Here is a 17,528-nt window from a genome sequence, read left to right as displayed (position 1 = left end):
TCTGTTTGTATTTTTGGTTAAATTTGACATCATGATACTGATACTTTTGTTTATTGCAGGAGTTTATTAGCAAATGGATCTTTATATTTCAACCAAGTCCAGCATTCTAAAACAGCCCATCCAACTGACAAGGGCACCTACCAGTGTACAGCCACTGTCGATGGATTTGGAACCATCGTCAGTCGGAAAGCTGATCTGGATATTGCATGTAAGTTTTTCAAATATTCCAGTTGGAGATTAAGGAAAGGCTGTGTTAATATTTGATGCTTGGCCAGCCGTTGGTGGGTCTTGCTCTGCTCGATTCTCAGGGTGTGCAGGTGGTGGACCAGACAATCAAGTGATTGACATCATGACCATCGAGGCACACAATTTCGGTGTAATAGATTGGGGTGCTGTTGTACAGAACAACCTCAGCGATACAATGATTGTAAGCCTATGTTAAGGTGTGGGAGTTACAATCACCTTAGCGCTAAGGTCGGTTTGTACAACGGCACCCAAGTCACTGAAAATGACCACCCAATCCTGTCAGTCGTCTCTGCAGGAACAGATTTTCGTACCTGGAACCCCTACGGGTTGTCAAGTTAAGTTTTGGTGTTAATGATGATTCTCTCTTAAAATAATAAAATATATTTGATTATGTCAAGAAAACATAAGATGGAGATTACATTGCCGAATCTGATCAGGTTGTTGATAATTGTGATCTTTCATCAGCTTTTAAACAAATCATCTTTCGCTTCATAAGGGTAAGAATCGGTACCCAGCATTCAATGCTGGTCGTAAGACGGAACTGGATCGGATGTTCAGGCTTGTTCTTGGTTGATCCGTGTCATCGTACCCTGACAGCGTGGATCGTTATCATGATGTCAATCAGTGGATTGTCTGGTCCAGGCTTGATTATTTACAGGCCATTGTTTGGTTTGGTTTCGTTTGGTTGATTGTTTAACGCCGCACTCAGCAATATTCCAGCTATATGATGGCAGTCTGTAAATAATCAAGTCTGGACCAGATAATCCAGTGCTTGATATCATGAGCATCAATCCAGGCAATTGGGATTCGATGACATGCATCAACCAAGTCAGCGAGCCTGACCGCCAGATCCTGTTAGTCGCCTCTTACGACAAGCATAGTCACCTTTTACGGCAAGCATGGGTTGCTGAAGACCTATTCTACCCCAGATCTTCACAGGCCACTGTCAAATCACTGGAATGAATATATTTTAGCAAATGCTGAGCTGGCATTCAGCTCAATATAAACGTACCAAACTTGATCCACTTCCTAATGATTGTGTTTATTTTTCAGACTTGTCGAAACATTTTATAAAAGAGCCCGAGGACTTGGTGGTGTATCTTGGAGATACAGCCATGTTTTCTTGCGAGATTGAAGGGGTACCACACCCGAAAGTCAGGTGGATAAAAGCTGGGAGAGCCCTCGCAAAAGCAGACAATATATACCAGTATGATGATGGTATTTTAGAAATATATCCTGTGAGATTTGCAGACTTCGGGGCCTATAGCTGTGAAGCTAAAAATATGGAGAGGTCTCGAACGAGCCGAGTAGCCTCACTACGTCAGAACCCCAACACAAGTGAGTACATCGGCCACACAGTTTGAAGTGGAATTATTTTGAGAATAAATGGGACCCGCCAGGAGATAGGGACCTTATGGTTGCTAGGATACAATTGTGCGTCATAAAGAAAGACGTTTGATGTCAACTTACTTCCGTAAAAATCGCCATGTGTGCGGATTTTACACAAATATCTTATTTTTCTCTTGTTGGTTTGTAATATAATAAAACATTATTTCAAAACATTTCAACAAACATATCTACTTTTGATTAATCAGTCGCTATATCTAATTATTGCAGCAGTTATTATTTCAAGACTGAAAATGGGATTTTCCCGAAAATTAGTCAAAAATGTTGATGCCATGTATCTCTGCAAAACATATGATTTGATGCTTTAGAATTACAGTGTTATGTTCCTACAATACTGCAGTTTTAAAATTTATTAAGAATTTAAGTCAAAATGTGTTTTTTCACCCTGAAGGTGGGTCACAAATAATGAAGTATGTGAGTGAGTGAGTGAGTATGGTTTTACGCCACTTTTAGCAATATTCCAGCAAAAATCACGGCGGGGGTCACCAGAAATTAATGAAGTATTTACCCACTGAGGAGTGATGTATGGATTGGGTAGGGCTGGGTCGGGTAACTCGGCTTGTGTGGGCCCTGGGTAGGACCCAGGTACTCACAGGTCTACCAGGACCCATGGTTACTCATGTGATATATGGTTCAATGACAAGAACAATAAAATTTGATGGTTACACTAGTACAAGTCGCTAATGTTTGCATTTCTTTCTGACTATGGGCACATTCCTTTTGACTTTGAAATGTTTGAGTAAAGACAGAGCTTCAGTCAAATTCAGTGTTTGCACAATCAGATCGTTTTATACCTTATCTAAACACTTTTTGTACCCAACTTAAAGGGGAAGTGTACACGCAAAAATCACTTTCTTTCTTTTTCTCAACAAAACGCAATTTTAGAATGAGTTAGTATCTGTGTTTGAAAATATACGCTCATTTTTTTTCACAGTGAAAGTAGGAAGCTCACAATAGTGTTAAAATGATATGTCGTTATGAGGCCTTCGTTTTACGAGCGAAATAGGCCTGAGTTATCCCCCTTAGATTATGACGTAATTGGTGCCAATTCAACTGGGTCCCTGTCTATTCTCAACGCAAAAGATATCAAGGACCAGTTTGCGGTAAAACAACATGGTCTACGACACACTCCGGCGCAGTGGTGACTCAGCATAACACAATTCTGGCTGGCATCTGAGACGCTAGAATCACAAAACTGTACCTACACCACGTGAAGCGGCTCTAACAAAGCATGATGACGTCATAATGTTTATCAATTGGCACCAATGACGTCATATTGCAAGGGGCATAAGCCATGGTGTTTTTGTTATGGAAATAGAACACTTGGTAAATGTGAAAAATATAAATCGTTTTAATGCAAAAAATATGTTAATTAAATATGATGTTTTTATATTTTTGTCTATGACACTTCTATGTTAACACTTTTAATGTGGAAAAAGTACAAGAAAAATTGGTTCATTTCCGTGTGAACTTGCCCTTTAAGACCTACAGCAGGTACCCTGTAGGGTCGAGCGATAGGGAGTGGGTACCTGGGAAGTTTGGACTCGTCCCAGCCCTAGGATTGAGGCCATCTTGACATTGAGTTTTATCAATGTTATTTTTTTTTATTTAAATGAGTTGCAATAAATAGACAGTCTATTATCTTGTATGTCTAATGTATGTAATAGTGGTAGTATATAGTTCTAGTGGTTTTTATGATAAAAGTCATTTACAGAACAATGTAAAAAATTACAAATTCTTGTCTTTCAAATTTGTATTTATTAATGTATAAATCAAATTTTCTTTTGTAGATATAGAAGAAGGTGTCGCTCCTGAATTTGTGATGAGGCCCAAAGATCATCGTGCGGACTACGGAACGACTGTTGTTCTCCACTGTGGCGCCAACGGGAGGGACGTGAAGGAGGAGACACCCACGATAAAGTGGCTGAAGGATGGAGTCACCATTGCTTTAGCGTAGGTGTCAATACCTTATATGGCATTAGAGTAGGTGTCATAACCTTATATGGCATAAGAGTAGGTGTCATTACCATATATGGCATTTGAGTGGTTGTCATTACCATATATGGCATTAGAGTAGGTGCAATTACCTTATATGGCATTAGAGTAGGTGTCATTACCGTATATAGCATTAGAGTAGGTGTCATTACATTATACGGAATTAGAGTTGCTCTCATTTACCTTATATGGCATAAGGGTAGGTGTCTTTACCTTATACAGCATTAAAGTAGGTGTCATTACCTTATGCTGCATTATGTAGGCGTCATATTACCTTATATGGCATTAAAGTAGGTTTATTACCTCATATGGGATAAATGTTGGTGCCATTACCTTTTATGGCATAAGAGTAGGTGTCTTTACCATATATGGCAATAAGGTAGGTGTTATTACCTTATATGGCATTAAGGTAGGTGTCATTACCTTATATGGCAAATTGTGTACATTTGTATCAATATTCAATTCTTGGTGCCAAATGTGCACATTCCTATTTATTGGAAAAACTTGTGACCAAAACAAATGAATACAGAATCTCTAACAAGTCTGTATTGATATCAAATTCAGCCAAACCTTGTTGTGTCAAATCTCGTTGTGTCAAATCTTGTTGTGTCAAATCTTGTGGGGACCTGGAAAAGAGTTCTAGTTAGTTATCCTGGGTTTGTGACATCAGGAACACTTGATCCTTAATTTGGACACCTGCGTCTCTCAAATGAGTTTGAAACAACTGGTAATTTGACACATCAAACTTTGACGTACACAATAAGGATCGACTGTCTGTCAACCCAAGTTGAAGACCGCCTCCGTGGTCTCATGGTAGAGCATCCGCCCGGAGAGCGGAAGGTCCGGGGTTCGATCCCCATCCGCGTCATACCAAAAGACGTTAAAAGATTGTACTTGTTGTTACCCTGTCTGGCGCTCGGCATTAAGGGGCTAAAACAAGGACTGGTCGGCTCGGAGTCAGTATACTGTGTCTGAGTGGGGTATTCATGTTAACTGCGGCATGGTATCTCAGTGTGCTAGCACTATAAATCGGCATCAGTCCGGACTAGAACAAGCAGCCACACACACACATATACACGTGCATGCACGTCGCTATATAAGTGCAATAATCTTGGACACGACGTTAAACCCCATTTCACCTCACCTCACCAACCCAAGTTGATAAAAGATGAAAACTCCAAGGCTTGCCGAGGACTCTTAAACAAATGTCAATGGGTGCTGATATATTCGATATCAAAACAATTAAACCATGGAAAGATTGTGTATATAATCCAAAATCATTCTTCCTGCTACAAGAAATAACCAGTGTCTTGTGTGTAAAATGGACAGCTAACCATCTTCAGTGGCAGAGAGATTAGTGATGTCATTTGATTGTGACATCATTTCAACCAACATCGCTAGGAGATATCGCTTGATCTCACAAAGGGAATTTCTCCTGTGAAAGCCGGTTTTGGATAATAAGTTTTGAAAAAAAAGAAGTAATATTTTAAAAAAATACAGCAGTTACATCCTTGTCACTTCTAAGGCCAGCTTCCCGACATGACAGATGAGGCTGATGGCTGAAAATGCCATGACCGTTTATCATGGCCATTTTTTAGACGTCACTAAATATTGACTTTGTTGTACAAATTCTCGCTTTTGAAATAAGTTCCCCAAACAAAACTGCTCGAAAGGGTAATATCAGTTTTTTATTTTTACGGAAATGTAAGTGCAACTGCATTAATTCTGCTAGTTATTGAGTTCTTCAGGAAAGCAAACAAATGACTTTTCACCTTTCATTTAAGTTTCAAGTTGAAGGGAGGTAATTGGTCGTCCTATATTTTATGGAAGCTTCGTTCATCTGAGAAACACAGTGGGCTGTTCATACAAGGAAGCTCTTTGTGATCGTTGCGTCCCTTTGGTTTGGGGTTCGAATCCCGTTTCGTCCTAATTATGTAGGTTTGTCAGCTCTATTTCTTGCTCTCGTGTTTCACAAAGTGTTAGCATCTTAGACCTGCGTCACATCGGGCTTTCCTCAAACGTCAAGACCGCCGTCATATTGCTGGAATATTGCGGCGTTAAGTGAGAAACAGACAATCAAAACAAACAAATCAAAATTCAAGCCGACATGCTGTGAGATAATTGGACCAATGTCTATGTGAGATGAACATATTACATATGACCCATGTCACCCACAAACCCTACTGGGGATTTAGAATTTGAAAAGGGAATTATCAACCTAAACAATGGAATTTTTTGTTGACTCGTATTGATATATTTGATATTAATAGTCAAATATCCTAACTTCTAGACCAGGGATTTATTGACATTATGGAAAAATATGACCCATCCACAGCGCAGGTCATGTTTTAGTTTCACACTTCTTCATGGAAATAGTCTGTCATGGATGGTGAGATGGATGCTAATTTGCACCTTGGTTATGATGACGATGATGATGGATGATGACGAGGACGATGGTTGATGATGGTGGTTGTTGTTGATGACGATGATGATGATGATGTCATTACATGATGTCAATCACTGGATTGTCTGGTCAGGATTATTTACAGACCGCTGTCATATAGCGGGAATACTGCTGTGTGCAGCGTTGAACATCAAACAAAAACAAGTGATGATGACGATGGATGATGATGATGATGATGATGATGATGATGATGATGATGTTACAGAAACACCAAGAGTGCAAGGATAAAGAAGGTTGGCAGTGGAAGCCTGCAGATCACAACGTTGAAGGAGAGTGATGGGGGCGTCTACACGTGTCGGGCTGTCAACCAGGAAGACAGCATCGATGCAGACACCATGTTGACAGTATTAGGTAGGACATGCTTCAAACTAAAGGAGGGCGGTCGGGTAGCCTAGTGGTTAAAGCGTTCGCTTGTCACGCCGAAGACCCGGGTTCGATTCCTGACATGGGTACAATATGTGAAGCCCATTTCTGGTGTCCCCTGCTGTGATATTGCTGGAATATTGCTAAAACGTAAAACAATACTCACTCACTCAAATTAAAGATGAAGGGGAAATATGGTATTGACTGATTGAACATCTTCCTACAAGTAACGATGTCAGTCACGGAAGATCTATACCACTGTCAGTCATTTTTGATCATTATTACATCTTAAAACTCAAATTAGGTAGTTGTAGCAGAGATGATTCTGTGTTTAGATGCAAAATATATCTGAAATCAAATGAAAAATGTGTATGAATTCTAGTTTTCTAAACTGAAATAACAATCTATAGGAAAACAAAAGAGGTTGACAAATTTAGTTGAAAATTTCAATGCCATTTTTATTTTCATTCTGTCCCTCCCAGATTCGTAAAGAGGCCAGCCAATGCATTTTCTCACACCAATTCCGATGTCAAATTTCAATGCCATTTTTATTTGCATTCAGTTCCTCCCAGATTTGTGAAGAGGCCAGCCAATGTATTTTCTCACACCAATTCCGATGTCAAATTTCAATGCCATTTTTATTTGCATTCAGTTCCTCCCAGATTTGTGAAGAGGCCAGCCAATGTATTTGCCCACACCAATTCCGATGTCAAATTTGAATGCAACATATATGGAGTGCCTAATCCCAGAATCACTTGGCTAAAGAACGGCGATGTGCTCTTTCCAAGTGACTACTTCCAAATAGTCGATGGCAAAGACTTAAAAATACTTGGCCTCGTAAATTCGGATGACGGCATTTATCAGTGTTTTGGTGCAAACGACCTCGGCAACGTACAAGCGAGTGCGCAGCTTGTGATTCTGCAACCTGGTATGTATTACTGATATCAAAATGTGAATTCAAAAAACTATTAAGGCTGATCATTTCAAATCATTACTTCATGAAAATCGGTAACATTTAATCTGAGGTGTGCACACTCTCAACTTTTCCTTTTAACGAGCAAGCACCAATTAACAGCACTATATATAAAATTGAGTGTTTGATATCATTCAGCTGATTAATATATATCATCTTAAACTAAAAAAATAACTCTTCATTCCTATCGGAATCGTGCATATAAACTATATTGTGTTTCAAAATATTAATCACTGCACAAAGTTGGGTTTTTTAAGATCTTCAATGATTTTTTTTTTTTTTAAATTAACAAATGACAAGTGTTTTTCACAAGAAATATTGTGAAATGTTTGGAATAAGAACATTTCAAAGCATTTCTATCAAATAATTGTTCTCTTAATAGATTGTTAATTTTCAGATTTTTGTTTTAATATGTTAAATTTCAAATTGTCCCCTTGGAGGATGTGAGTGGTGGGATTTGATGTATTTCTGTGGAGGTTTTGGTCAATTTTATTTTTGGTTTATTCACATAGTGTAATTACTGTGCAGTTTGTGTGGAAGTTGTCTCCCCTTTCTTTGTTTTAACCCTCATGTTGTTTTTCAAGTTGGTGAAGTAAAAAATAATATTATTTAGTATTGTGATTGAAAAACCTTCACAGACAACTGTCTGCAGCTTGACAATTGTGTCAGGTTGTCGACATAATGTTCTGCATGACCTTCACCTTGTGTTCACTTAATGCTGATTGGTCAGTTTCACCTCCCTGCTTTCTGAATGTTGTGTGACATTCTTATGCACTTAACAAAATATTAACAATTTTTTTCAACTGAAAATTTCTGATTTTTCTCACATTCAAACGGATATATTTCTTCATGCTTGTATTTGATGGTTTTATGGAACAGATCTTGGCTGGAAATCAGGCATATATTTCGAATTAGATCATGGCTGTTGTTAACAGGAAATATACTCACCACCAAAAAACCCCGCAAACCATAGAAACATAGAAACCATAGAAAATGATATCACATGTGATGCGTTCATGAGCGTCGGTTCACACAACATACCAGTATGTTCGTTTTTGCATCGAATCAATCTAATATCTCTTGAATATGAGTAATTCTCCATGTATGGTATTTGCATTTCTTTTTTCGGTGAGTATATGATCAGGTTAACTTTTTCAAGGTATGATATTTTTTATCAAAACAGTGAAAGCTTTAGAGAGAAAAAAATGAACAATGTTAGTTTACTACCCAAAAATATTTTACATTAAATTCAATCTTTTCTATTAACTCGAATATGAAATTAATAAGACATTGAAAGAGTATGACATGAATAGTTATGTAGCTGTTGATATTATTATCAAAATTATCTTGGACACAAAAAAGACTTTTATACAGATTTATCTCTAATTTCAAAGTGTTGCCTAGCAACAGGAACGTGATCCACTGTTGGTCCGAGGATTATAAGAAGGTTGTGAGAAACGATCTGAAATCACAAAATTGACAGACGAATCCAAAGTAATTGAGTTGGAAACAAGATATTTTCCTGTTTTATAAGGCATGTCATAAATTCACATATTGCCCTCCTTGTCTTCTTGAACACCCCTATTTGTGACACCTGGTGGTTTAAAATGCACTTGTTCTATTTCAGCTGATAAATCACGTTTTTTGATGTGCAGACAATGGCTTAAGACCCCAATCTTCAATACACAGCATGTTGCTAATGAAACAGTGGCTGCCACACAATTTCACACATAGAAATAGTTTGATTTTGTAACTCTGGTTGAAAAATGATATATATTTTTTATTGGTTTTAGCCTACAGAACATGAAAATGCATTCGGTCGTTGTTAGTTTTGGTGATTTGTAGATCAAGTTCAAATTGGAATCTTGTATCATTGAAAACTGATTTTCAGTGCCCTGATGTAAGGGAGGTAACTATGTGAGGTTTACTGAATACAAAGCTTATATATTTGTAAACTTTGAAATTGGCACTGTTAGGATTGAATGTGAATATAATTGTATCAGAAATCATATTTTTCAGCCCAGAATATCTAAAAACAAATTGTATTATTTTTTTTCATTTTTTTTTTCAACTCTATTAATTTGGATGGTGTTTTAACATCTAATACCACCTGTGAAGATCTGGGGTAGAGTAGGTCTCCAGCAACACATGCTTGCCTTAAAAAGGCGACTATGCTTGTCATAAGAGGCGACTAATGGGATCGGGTGGTCAGGCTTGCTGACTTGGTTGATGCATGTCATCATATCCCAATTGAGTGGATCGATGCTCATGATGTCAATCATAGGATTGTCTGGTCCATACTTGATTATTTACAGACTGTCGTCCTAAAGCTGGAATATTGCTAAGTGCGCCATTAAACATCTAATAACATCAAATACACAAACTGTTTGGATTAGGATGCTTAACGAAGTTTAATAAATGAAGTTGTGACATTTTGCGATTAAGCCTTGCATGATAGAGAAATGAGGATGCATTGCTTTCCTGATTGATACCAACCCTGCCTGACATAATAATCTTAATAATGATAATAATACAAGATAAAGGTATTAATTCACATATTCTTAAAATCATCACTCATTCATTATTCGTTCAATTTCACAAAGAGAATCACATAAATCTTTGACACATAAATGCTAAAATTTTCGTAAAATTCTATTTTTCCAAGATTCTCAAGAACACATGCAGATAATTTGGACACAAGCCAGACATAGGTTTTTTTCTGCATATTTGACTGCCAGAATGTCCAACTAGTCTTAAGCCACGGTCGCTGATGTTACGTTTGACCTCATTGCCTGCCGCTTCAGTTCTTTCGTTTGTTTTGCTTTTACACTTTTTGTTTCTTTTGCCTCCCTTAGACGTCCCCCTCCCCACCACCCCCTCTCTGTACCCCCTCATTCATCCAGGAGCTCTTCACGCCGACGCCAAGAACCTACCCACCGCGCCTATCAACCTCCGAGCCGTCCTGGTGTCCACTAGATTTGTTACGTTGTCATGGCAACCGCCAGCGGGGAGCATTCCATCCGACATCATCGCCTACTCCGTATTCTGGCAGGAAAAAGGATCAGAAAGGTGAGCGTTTAACTAGCCTTGGGGAGTAACGGGTTTTGTGATGAAATTATGATTTTGTTGTTATTATGATTATATGTTTTTTCGTCTTAACGACCCATGTTGGATGTTAACAGGGAGCGTGTGACCAACACGACAACCACGGAGGCGAACATCCAGCATCTGAAGCCACACACAGAGTACGAGTACCGCGTGATTGCCTACAACCGGTTCGGGGCTAGTCGACAGGAGGCCAGGATCACCGTCACTACTGACCAAGAAGGTAGGGCAGGCAATATCATACAGATAATTACTCTTGTCGAGGTCAATAAGCAAAAACAACGACCCAAGGACTCGACCCCTGAGGAGGTCTGGTCCTCGGGTCAGGTCCTTGAGTCATTGTGTTTGCATATTTACCTTGTCAAGAGTAATTATTCATTTTTTTATCCCCAAATTCACTTGAAAGTTTATGAAGTCTTGAAAAAACATCATGACTTTGTTTTCAAATAAAACGTTCATGACCTTGTGTTCAGATAAAATGTTCATGACCTTCTGTTCAGATAAAACATTCATGACCTTGTGTTCAGATAAAACGTTCATGACCTTCTGTTCAGATAAAACATTCATGACCTTGTGTTCAGATAAAACATTCATGACCTTGTGTTCAGATAAAACGTTCATGACCTAGTGTTCAGATAAAACATTCATGACCTTGTGTTCAGATAAAACATTCATGACCTTGTGTTCAGATAAAACATTCATGACCTTGTGTTCAGATAAGACATTCATGACCTTGTGTTCAGATAAAACATTCATGACCTTGTGTTCAGATAAAACGTTCATGACCTTGTGTTCAGATAAAACGTTCATGACCTTTGTGTTCAGATAAAACATTCATGACCTTCTGTTCAGATAAAACATTCATGACCTTCTGTTCAGATAAAACATTCATGACCTTGTGTTCAGATAAAACGTTCATGACCTTGTGTTCAGATAAAGCGTTCATGACCTTGTGATCAGATAAAACATTCATGACCTTGTGTTCTGATAAAAAGTTAATGACCTTGTGTTCAGATAAAACATTCATGACTTTGTGTTCTGATAAAAAGTTCATGACCTTGTGTTCAGATAAACATTCATGACCTTGTGTTCAGATAAAACATTCATGACCTTGTGTTCAGATAAAATGTTCATGACCTTGTGTTCAGATAAAACATTCATGACCTTGTGTTCAGATAAAACATTCATGACCTTGTGTTCCAGTGCATGTTCCTAGCCCGCCTGTCAACCTCCGAGCCGTGGCCATGACCCCCACCTCCATCAAGGTCAACTGGAACCCCCCAGTGGAGAGCAAGGGCCGGATCTCCCACTACGTTCTCATCTACTACGAGGTCGGCTCGGACTCCGAGAAGGAGGTGTCAGTGTACACCACAGAGCATGTCCTCAAGAAACTCAAGAAGTTCCGCGAGTACAGCCTCCGAGTGGTGGCGCACAACCAAAACGGTCCCGGAATGAGTACTGAAGAATTTGTGTCAAAGACATTTTCAGACGAACCTAGTGCCGCGCCCCAGAACTTCACTCTGGAGGTATCCAGTGCCACGGTAAGTTCTGGAATCAAAGAAATTTGATGTTTAATGTTTTCTTTATGCAATAGGCCAGTAAGTTAAAAATAGGAAAATGACAAATCTTAATATTTTCCTAATTCATGTGCATCTCTGCATTTACATAGATTATTACTTACATTATAGTGTTAACAAATATTTGTCTTGAATATTTTTTAACAAAAGACATATATATTTATTTGTTCAATTGTGGTTACTAATTATGACCTTGGATAGTTTTGGTAACAGAGATATATTATAAACTATGATGTACCGGCTAACTGAAATACTGTTCTATGTGGTGCTAAACCAAACTCACTCACTCACTCACTCTACTTCGACTTGTCCAGAGGATCATTGTCCGATGGGAACCGCCTGCCTTGGATAACCGGAACGGAATCATCACCGGCTACAAGATCCGCTACAAGCGGCGGGGCACCAAGCAGGGAAAGACCGTCACCACGGACGGAAACAGAAACAACTACGCACTCACAGGTACTCCAGCTTTTAGTGTTAATATTTGCAGTTCTCAGTTTGTAGATGAGGTGAAATGGGGTTTAACGTTGCGTCCAAGATTATTGCACTTATATAGAGACGTGCATGCACGTGTATGTGTGTGTGTGGCTGCTTGTACTAGTTCGGATTGATGCCGATTTATAGTGCTAGCTCACTGACATACCATGCTGCAGTTTAACATAAATACCCCACTCAGACACAGTATACTGACTCCGAGCTGACCAGTCCTTGTTTTAGCCCCTTAATGCCGAGCGCCAGACAGGTAACAACAAGTACCATCTTTTAACGTCTTTTGGTATGACGCGGCCGGGGATCGAACCCCGGACCTTCTGCTCTCAGGGCGGACACTCTACCACTAGACCACGGAGGTGGTCTCTCAGTTTGTGATGTAGGTTGTAGTTTGTTTGTTTGTTGTTTAACGATGCACTCAGCAATATTCCACCTATCTGGCAGCAGTCTGTAAATAATCAAGTCAGGATCAGACAATCCAGTGATTAAATTAATGAGCATCGATCCACGCAATTGGGATACAATGACATGCATCAACCCAGTCTATGAACCTGACCAACCTATCCCGTAAGTCACTTCTTATGACAAGCATGGGTTTGCTGACGACCAATTCGAACGTGGATCTTCACGGGTCGTCAAGGTCAAAGCTGGAATATTAGATCTGATACTGAAATAGGATTTTATAGTTATAGGGGCATTGTTAAGACTGATGTTAACAGATGTTCCTGATTTGGTTTACAAACTGATTTGTTATCACATTTCAGTAGTAAATAAGCCATATGGGATTCTAGGGTAAGACTGGTCCTCAGCAATCCATGCTTTGACAAAAGGTGATTGTCTGGATCAGTTGGTCAAGCTCTGTGACTTAGTATATTATGTGACGTTGCTCATAATATTAATCACTTTTTTGAGTGGTCCAGACTTGATGATATACTGGCCACTATCTTGGAGCTCTGAATTATTACTGAGTGGAGCATTATTCAGCAAACAAACAAACAAACAAACAAATAAATATATAAATGCAAGTTCTGGTATAAGGGTAACGCTATTTTTCAGGGCATTATCATTTGCAGAAGCTTGGGGACTTCCATTAACTGCCCGACGAAGGAGGGCAGTTGAAAAGACCGAGGGCTTCAGCAAATGATAATGCCCTGAAAAATAGTGTTACCGTTATTATAGCTAAAATGGATGGAATTTGTTATCAGATAAAAAGAAGCAACAATAAATGGAAACATTTACTGCAATATCAACACGAATGTCACTGACCCACTTTTACAAATATGGAAGCGTCACAGAACAAACCAGATGACGTCCCCATTGAAGGTGACGTCACCTATCCCTATCCTATGACAGTCGTCATAATGGCCGTCATCAAGCAATATCAGGGCATTATCAAGTTACAGTGGCCCACTCATTTTTGATAACATGCGGGCGGTTTAATGATAATTCTATCCATTTTAGCTGTAATAATTATTAATTCACATTTAACCAGAAACAGCAGCTTGTTTGAACCTGTTGATGATCACTATCCATGGTATGCTTGATTTCAGAGCTGCGTAAGGGGACTGAGTATCAGGTTAGGATCTCGGCTTTGACCGTCAATGGATCGGGTCCAGCCACGTCCTGGGAACACGTGACCACCTACCGAGATGACCTATCAGGTACATAGTTTGGTGGGGTGGGGAGGCGTTTGTTGGGGTAAGGTGGGGTGGGATGGTTGGTGTCAATATTATTATTATAAAATGATTGGTGAAATTTTTCATGACTGTTCATAACATTTTCATATTTTATGGATTTCTCCTTATCGTTTCACTTCTCTTTCATTGTGAAATTCAGAAATATTTTTTTATGATTTTTAGGTATTTTTTTTTATGATATATCTGAAGAGTCAAAATTTTTAAATATATGCTTTCTTGTAATTTTTTAATAGTAGACATAAATCTTGAGCTGATGTTTTTCTTGTCCAGAAAACCAAGTACCACCTCGGCCTGCACGGTTGTCTGTGAAGCCACGGGCTAACTCCATCATCGTCACATGGGCGCCGCCGCCATCCGACTCCAAGATCCTGGTTCGAGGCTATGTGTTGGGATATGGCAAAAATCTCCCCGATGTGTACCGCTCCACGTTTGACGCCAACACTCATGACTATACAATACAGAATCTCCGTAAGTTGACACTGACAAGATTGACTGGTCATTTTGGGCAAACTTTACAATTTTGTTGTTTCGATACATCTGAGCTGTCAATTTAATATTCTAGTTACTTGTTGGAGTTAGAATCATCCTTGGGTCACTGCTTCTTACATACAATTCGTATTTCTCAGAAAAGAGAAGCAAAACGAACAAAAATTTCACAACACAATTTTTCAGGATGGTGAAGGTTGTTTTTTTCACATACACACACACAATTTTTTATATTTTTTTTATTATATTGTTATGCCCAAATATATTTGACAAATTCTGTTTTAAATATTACTTTGTGTTCATGACCTAGTTCTATATATATCAAGTTGTTTTCGTCATTATAGGGCTGAAATAATGCCAATGTGATGCTAAATTTAAACTCACTTATCCATAAAAAATTAACCTGGAACAAAATCATTTTCCTGTATATTTGGTCTAATATGATGCGAATATATGTCCGATCGCAGAGAGTGGTTGGATGGGTGACCTGTTAGGCAGCTTGACTCCACAGCGTTTCCTGGGCTTCGGTCCTGCCGCACACTGAGGCACATGCAGCACATATGGTGTCTCCTTAGGAAGGGACTTTGTTGAAATATGCCTCTCTGTTCACCCAGCTGTAAAATGGGTACCCGGTAGGATGAGAAAACTAGTCTTCTAGTGCCTGACAAGGCAGCTTGGATTGTATACTCCCCAGGGAGCTGAGAATGAAACTTGAGTGTGCACTCATCCACTGACCAGGGTAATAATGTTAGCACATTTAGCATGCACCTAGTGTATGGAGGCTGGCGCGAGATATGTACACACAGTTATTATTATTTGTAATGATTGTTTGTTTCAGAGCCGGTGTCGGAGTATGTGATTTCTATAAGAGCATTCAACAAAGAAGGAGAAGGAGAAGTGAAATATGAGACAGTCACCACAATGGAAGAGACAAGTCAGTTTAAACTTAAATTTGAATTTTAAAAAGTTAATTCATATTTTTTTTTAATTTGCTACATCATGTTCAGTCTGATTATTAGATAAAATAAATTTATCTCTTTTTTTTAAATCTAAACTTGGATAATAACTTACAAAAAGAAACAACATAAAATAACTTTAAGTTGAAATTGATTTCACAACTCAATTTTGAAGTGGGCATTGGGGTAGGCTAATGGTTAAAGTGTTCGTTCATCTCGCCTAAGGCTGGGTTTCAATTCCTCACATGGGTTCATGGTGTTCCCTGCCAGGTTATTGACGGAATGTTGCTAAAATAAAAAGTTGTTTAAAACCGAACACACTTACTCAATTTTGAGATTGGATCTTGTATCTCAGACTGATTATTTATTGGTAAAATTGTGTGTAGTTATGTTTATTTATTTACAATATTTCATCAGAAAAGTTTATTTGTTTGATTATTTCCTAGAAGTAATATAACATTTTTATCCTGTAGTTTGAGATCTGTGTCTACCCTTTAGGAACAACTGAGTTTGGTATGAAATCCTTTTCATGCCAAACTCTAACATTTGAGTTTGGACCTGGTACAGAATTAACATTATCTAGTTATTCTACAACAATTACTGTCCTAACAATCGAAGACCCTTATCTTTTGTTACTAATTAATTAATCAATCAATCAAAAACATTCTAGGTCCTCTTCATTTTTTAAAAAAAGGATTAGAAACCAGAGAGTTTGCATATCCATCTCAGATACGGGGTAGAAAAGGTCTTCAGCAACCCATGCTTGCCATAAGAGCCGACTAAAGGGATTGGATGGTCAGACTCACTGACTTGGTTGATGCATGTCATCGTATCCCAATTGCATGGATTGATGCTCATGATATCAGTTACTGGATTGTCTGGTCCAGACTCGATTATTTACAGACCGCCGTCATATACCTGGAATATTGCTGAGTGCGGCGTTAAAAACAAACAAACAAAGCATATCTTTGGCACAGACAATAAAGGACCCCATTGTTTCAAGAATCAGGTTGTGACTGTACATTGAAACCCTTTCCTCTCCCTCCTTTACTTATCGTCCATTTTAAATTCCACTGAAATTGTGTAACCTAGACTAGTTGTCCTGCTTGTAGTTCTTCCGTTGCCACTAACGATTCTGTTACTAAAGTAGAATGGGTTTTACCCGTTTCTCCCAGCAGAGGAACCTGCCACGCCCATGATGCCTCCGATTGGTCTCAAGGCCATTGTCCTGTCCCCGTCGACCATTGTGTTGACATGGGCAGATAACACCCTTGGGAAGAGTCAGAAAATAACGGATAACAGATATTACACTGTGAGATACACACCGCTACCTAGCCACAACCGTAGACCCAGGCAGCTCAACTCCACCGATCTTAACGCCCATGTTGATGGTCTCAAGCCAAACACACAGTATGAGTTCTCTGTCAAGGTCATCAAAGGTCGCCGACAGAGCACGTGGAGTATGAGTGTGATCAACACTACGCAAGAATCAGGTAGGTGAAGAATAGGTCTTCAGCAAACCATGCTTGCTGTAAAAGTCGACTATGCTTGTCGTAAGAGGCGACTAATGGGAACGAGTAGTCAGGCTCGTTGACTTGGTTGATGCAAGTAATCGTATCCCAATTGCGTGGATCGATGCTCATGATGTCAATCACTTGATTATCTGGTCTGGACTTGATTATTTACAGATTGCCTTCAATGAGTGCGGCATTAAACAAGAAAACTTTCAAGTGCTTTCTTCTTTATGAAAGACTTACAACATTAACCATC

The 17,528-nt window shown here is 38.9% G+C and overlaps 1 protein-coding gene across 4 annotated transcripts in view; it reads left to right on the top strand.

The window, feature by feature from the left end:
• Positions 1-17,528, top strand: part of LOC124131276 (neogenin-like) — a 162,572-nt gene that overhangs the window by 124,245 nt on the left and 20,799 nt on the right. For 3 of the 4 annotated variants that reach the window (XM_046494436.2, XM_046494433.2, XM_046494435.2), the window contains exons 3-15: positions 60-208; positions 1,300-1,584; positions 3,444-3,606; positions 6,318-6,463; positions 7,128-7,403; positions 10,304-10,517; positions 10,631-10,776; positions 11,757-12,094; positions 12,445-12,589; positions 14,170-14,280; positions 14,587-14,784; positions 15,641-15,736; positions 16,937-17,251. In XM_046494436.2, coding sequence (XP_046350392.1) covers positions 60-208; positions 1,300-1,584; positions 3,444-3,606; positions 6,318-6,463; positions 7,128-7,403; positions 10,304-10,517; positions 10,631-10,776; positions 11,757-12,094; positions 12,445-12,589; positions 14,170-14,280; positions 14,587-14,784; positions 15,641-15,736; positions 16,937-17,251 — 2,582 coding nt within the window. The remainder of the gene's footprint in view (positions 1-59; positions 209-1,299; positions 1,585-3,443; positions 3,607-6,317; positions 6,464-7,127; positions 7,404-10,303; positions 10,518-10,630; positions 10,777-11,756; positions 12,095-12,444; positions 12,590-14,169; positions 14,281-14,586; positions 14,785-15,640; positions 15,737-16,936; positions 17,252-17,528) is intronic. The other variant, XM_046494434.2, reaches the window with a different exon arrangement.

The sequence above is a fragment of the Haliotis rufescens genome, unplaced genomic scaffold, assembly GCF_023055435.1.
Source record: "Haliotis rufescens isolate VD_foot unplaced genomic scaffold, xgHalRufe1.0.p SCAF_14, whole genome shotgun sequence".
NCBI lineage: Eukaryota > Metazoa > Mollusca > Gastropoda > Lepetellida > Haliotidae > Haliotis > Haliotis rufescens.
Note: the sequence above shows the minus strand (reverse complement) of the source record. Positions and strands in the feature narration are given on the sequence as shown.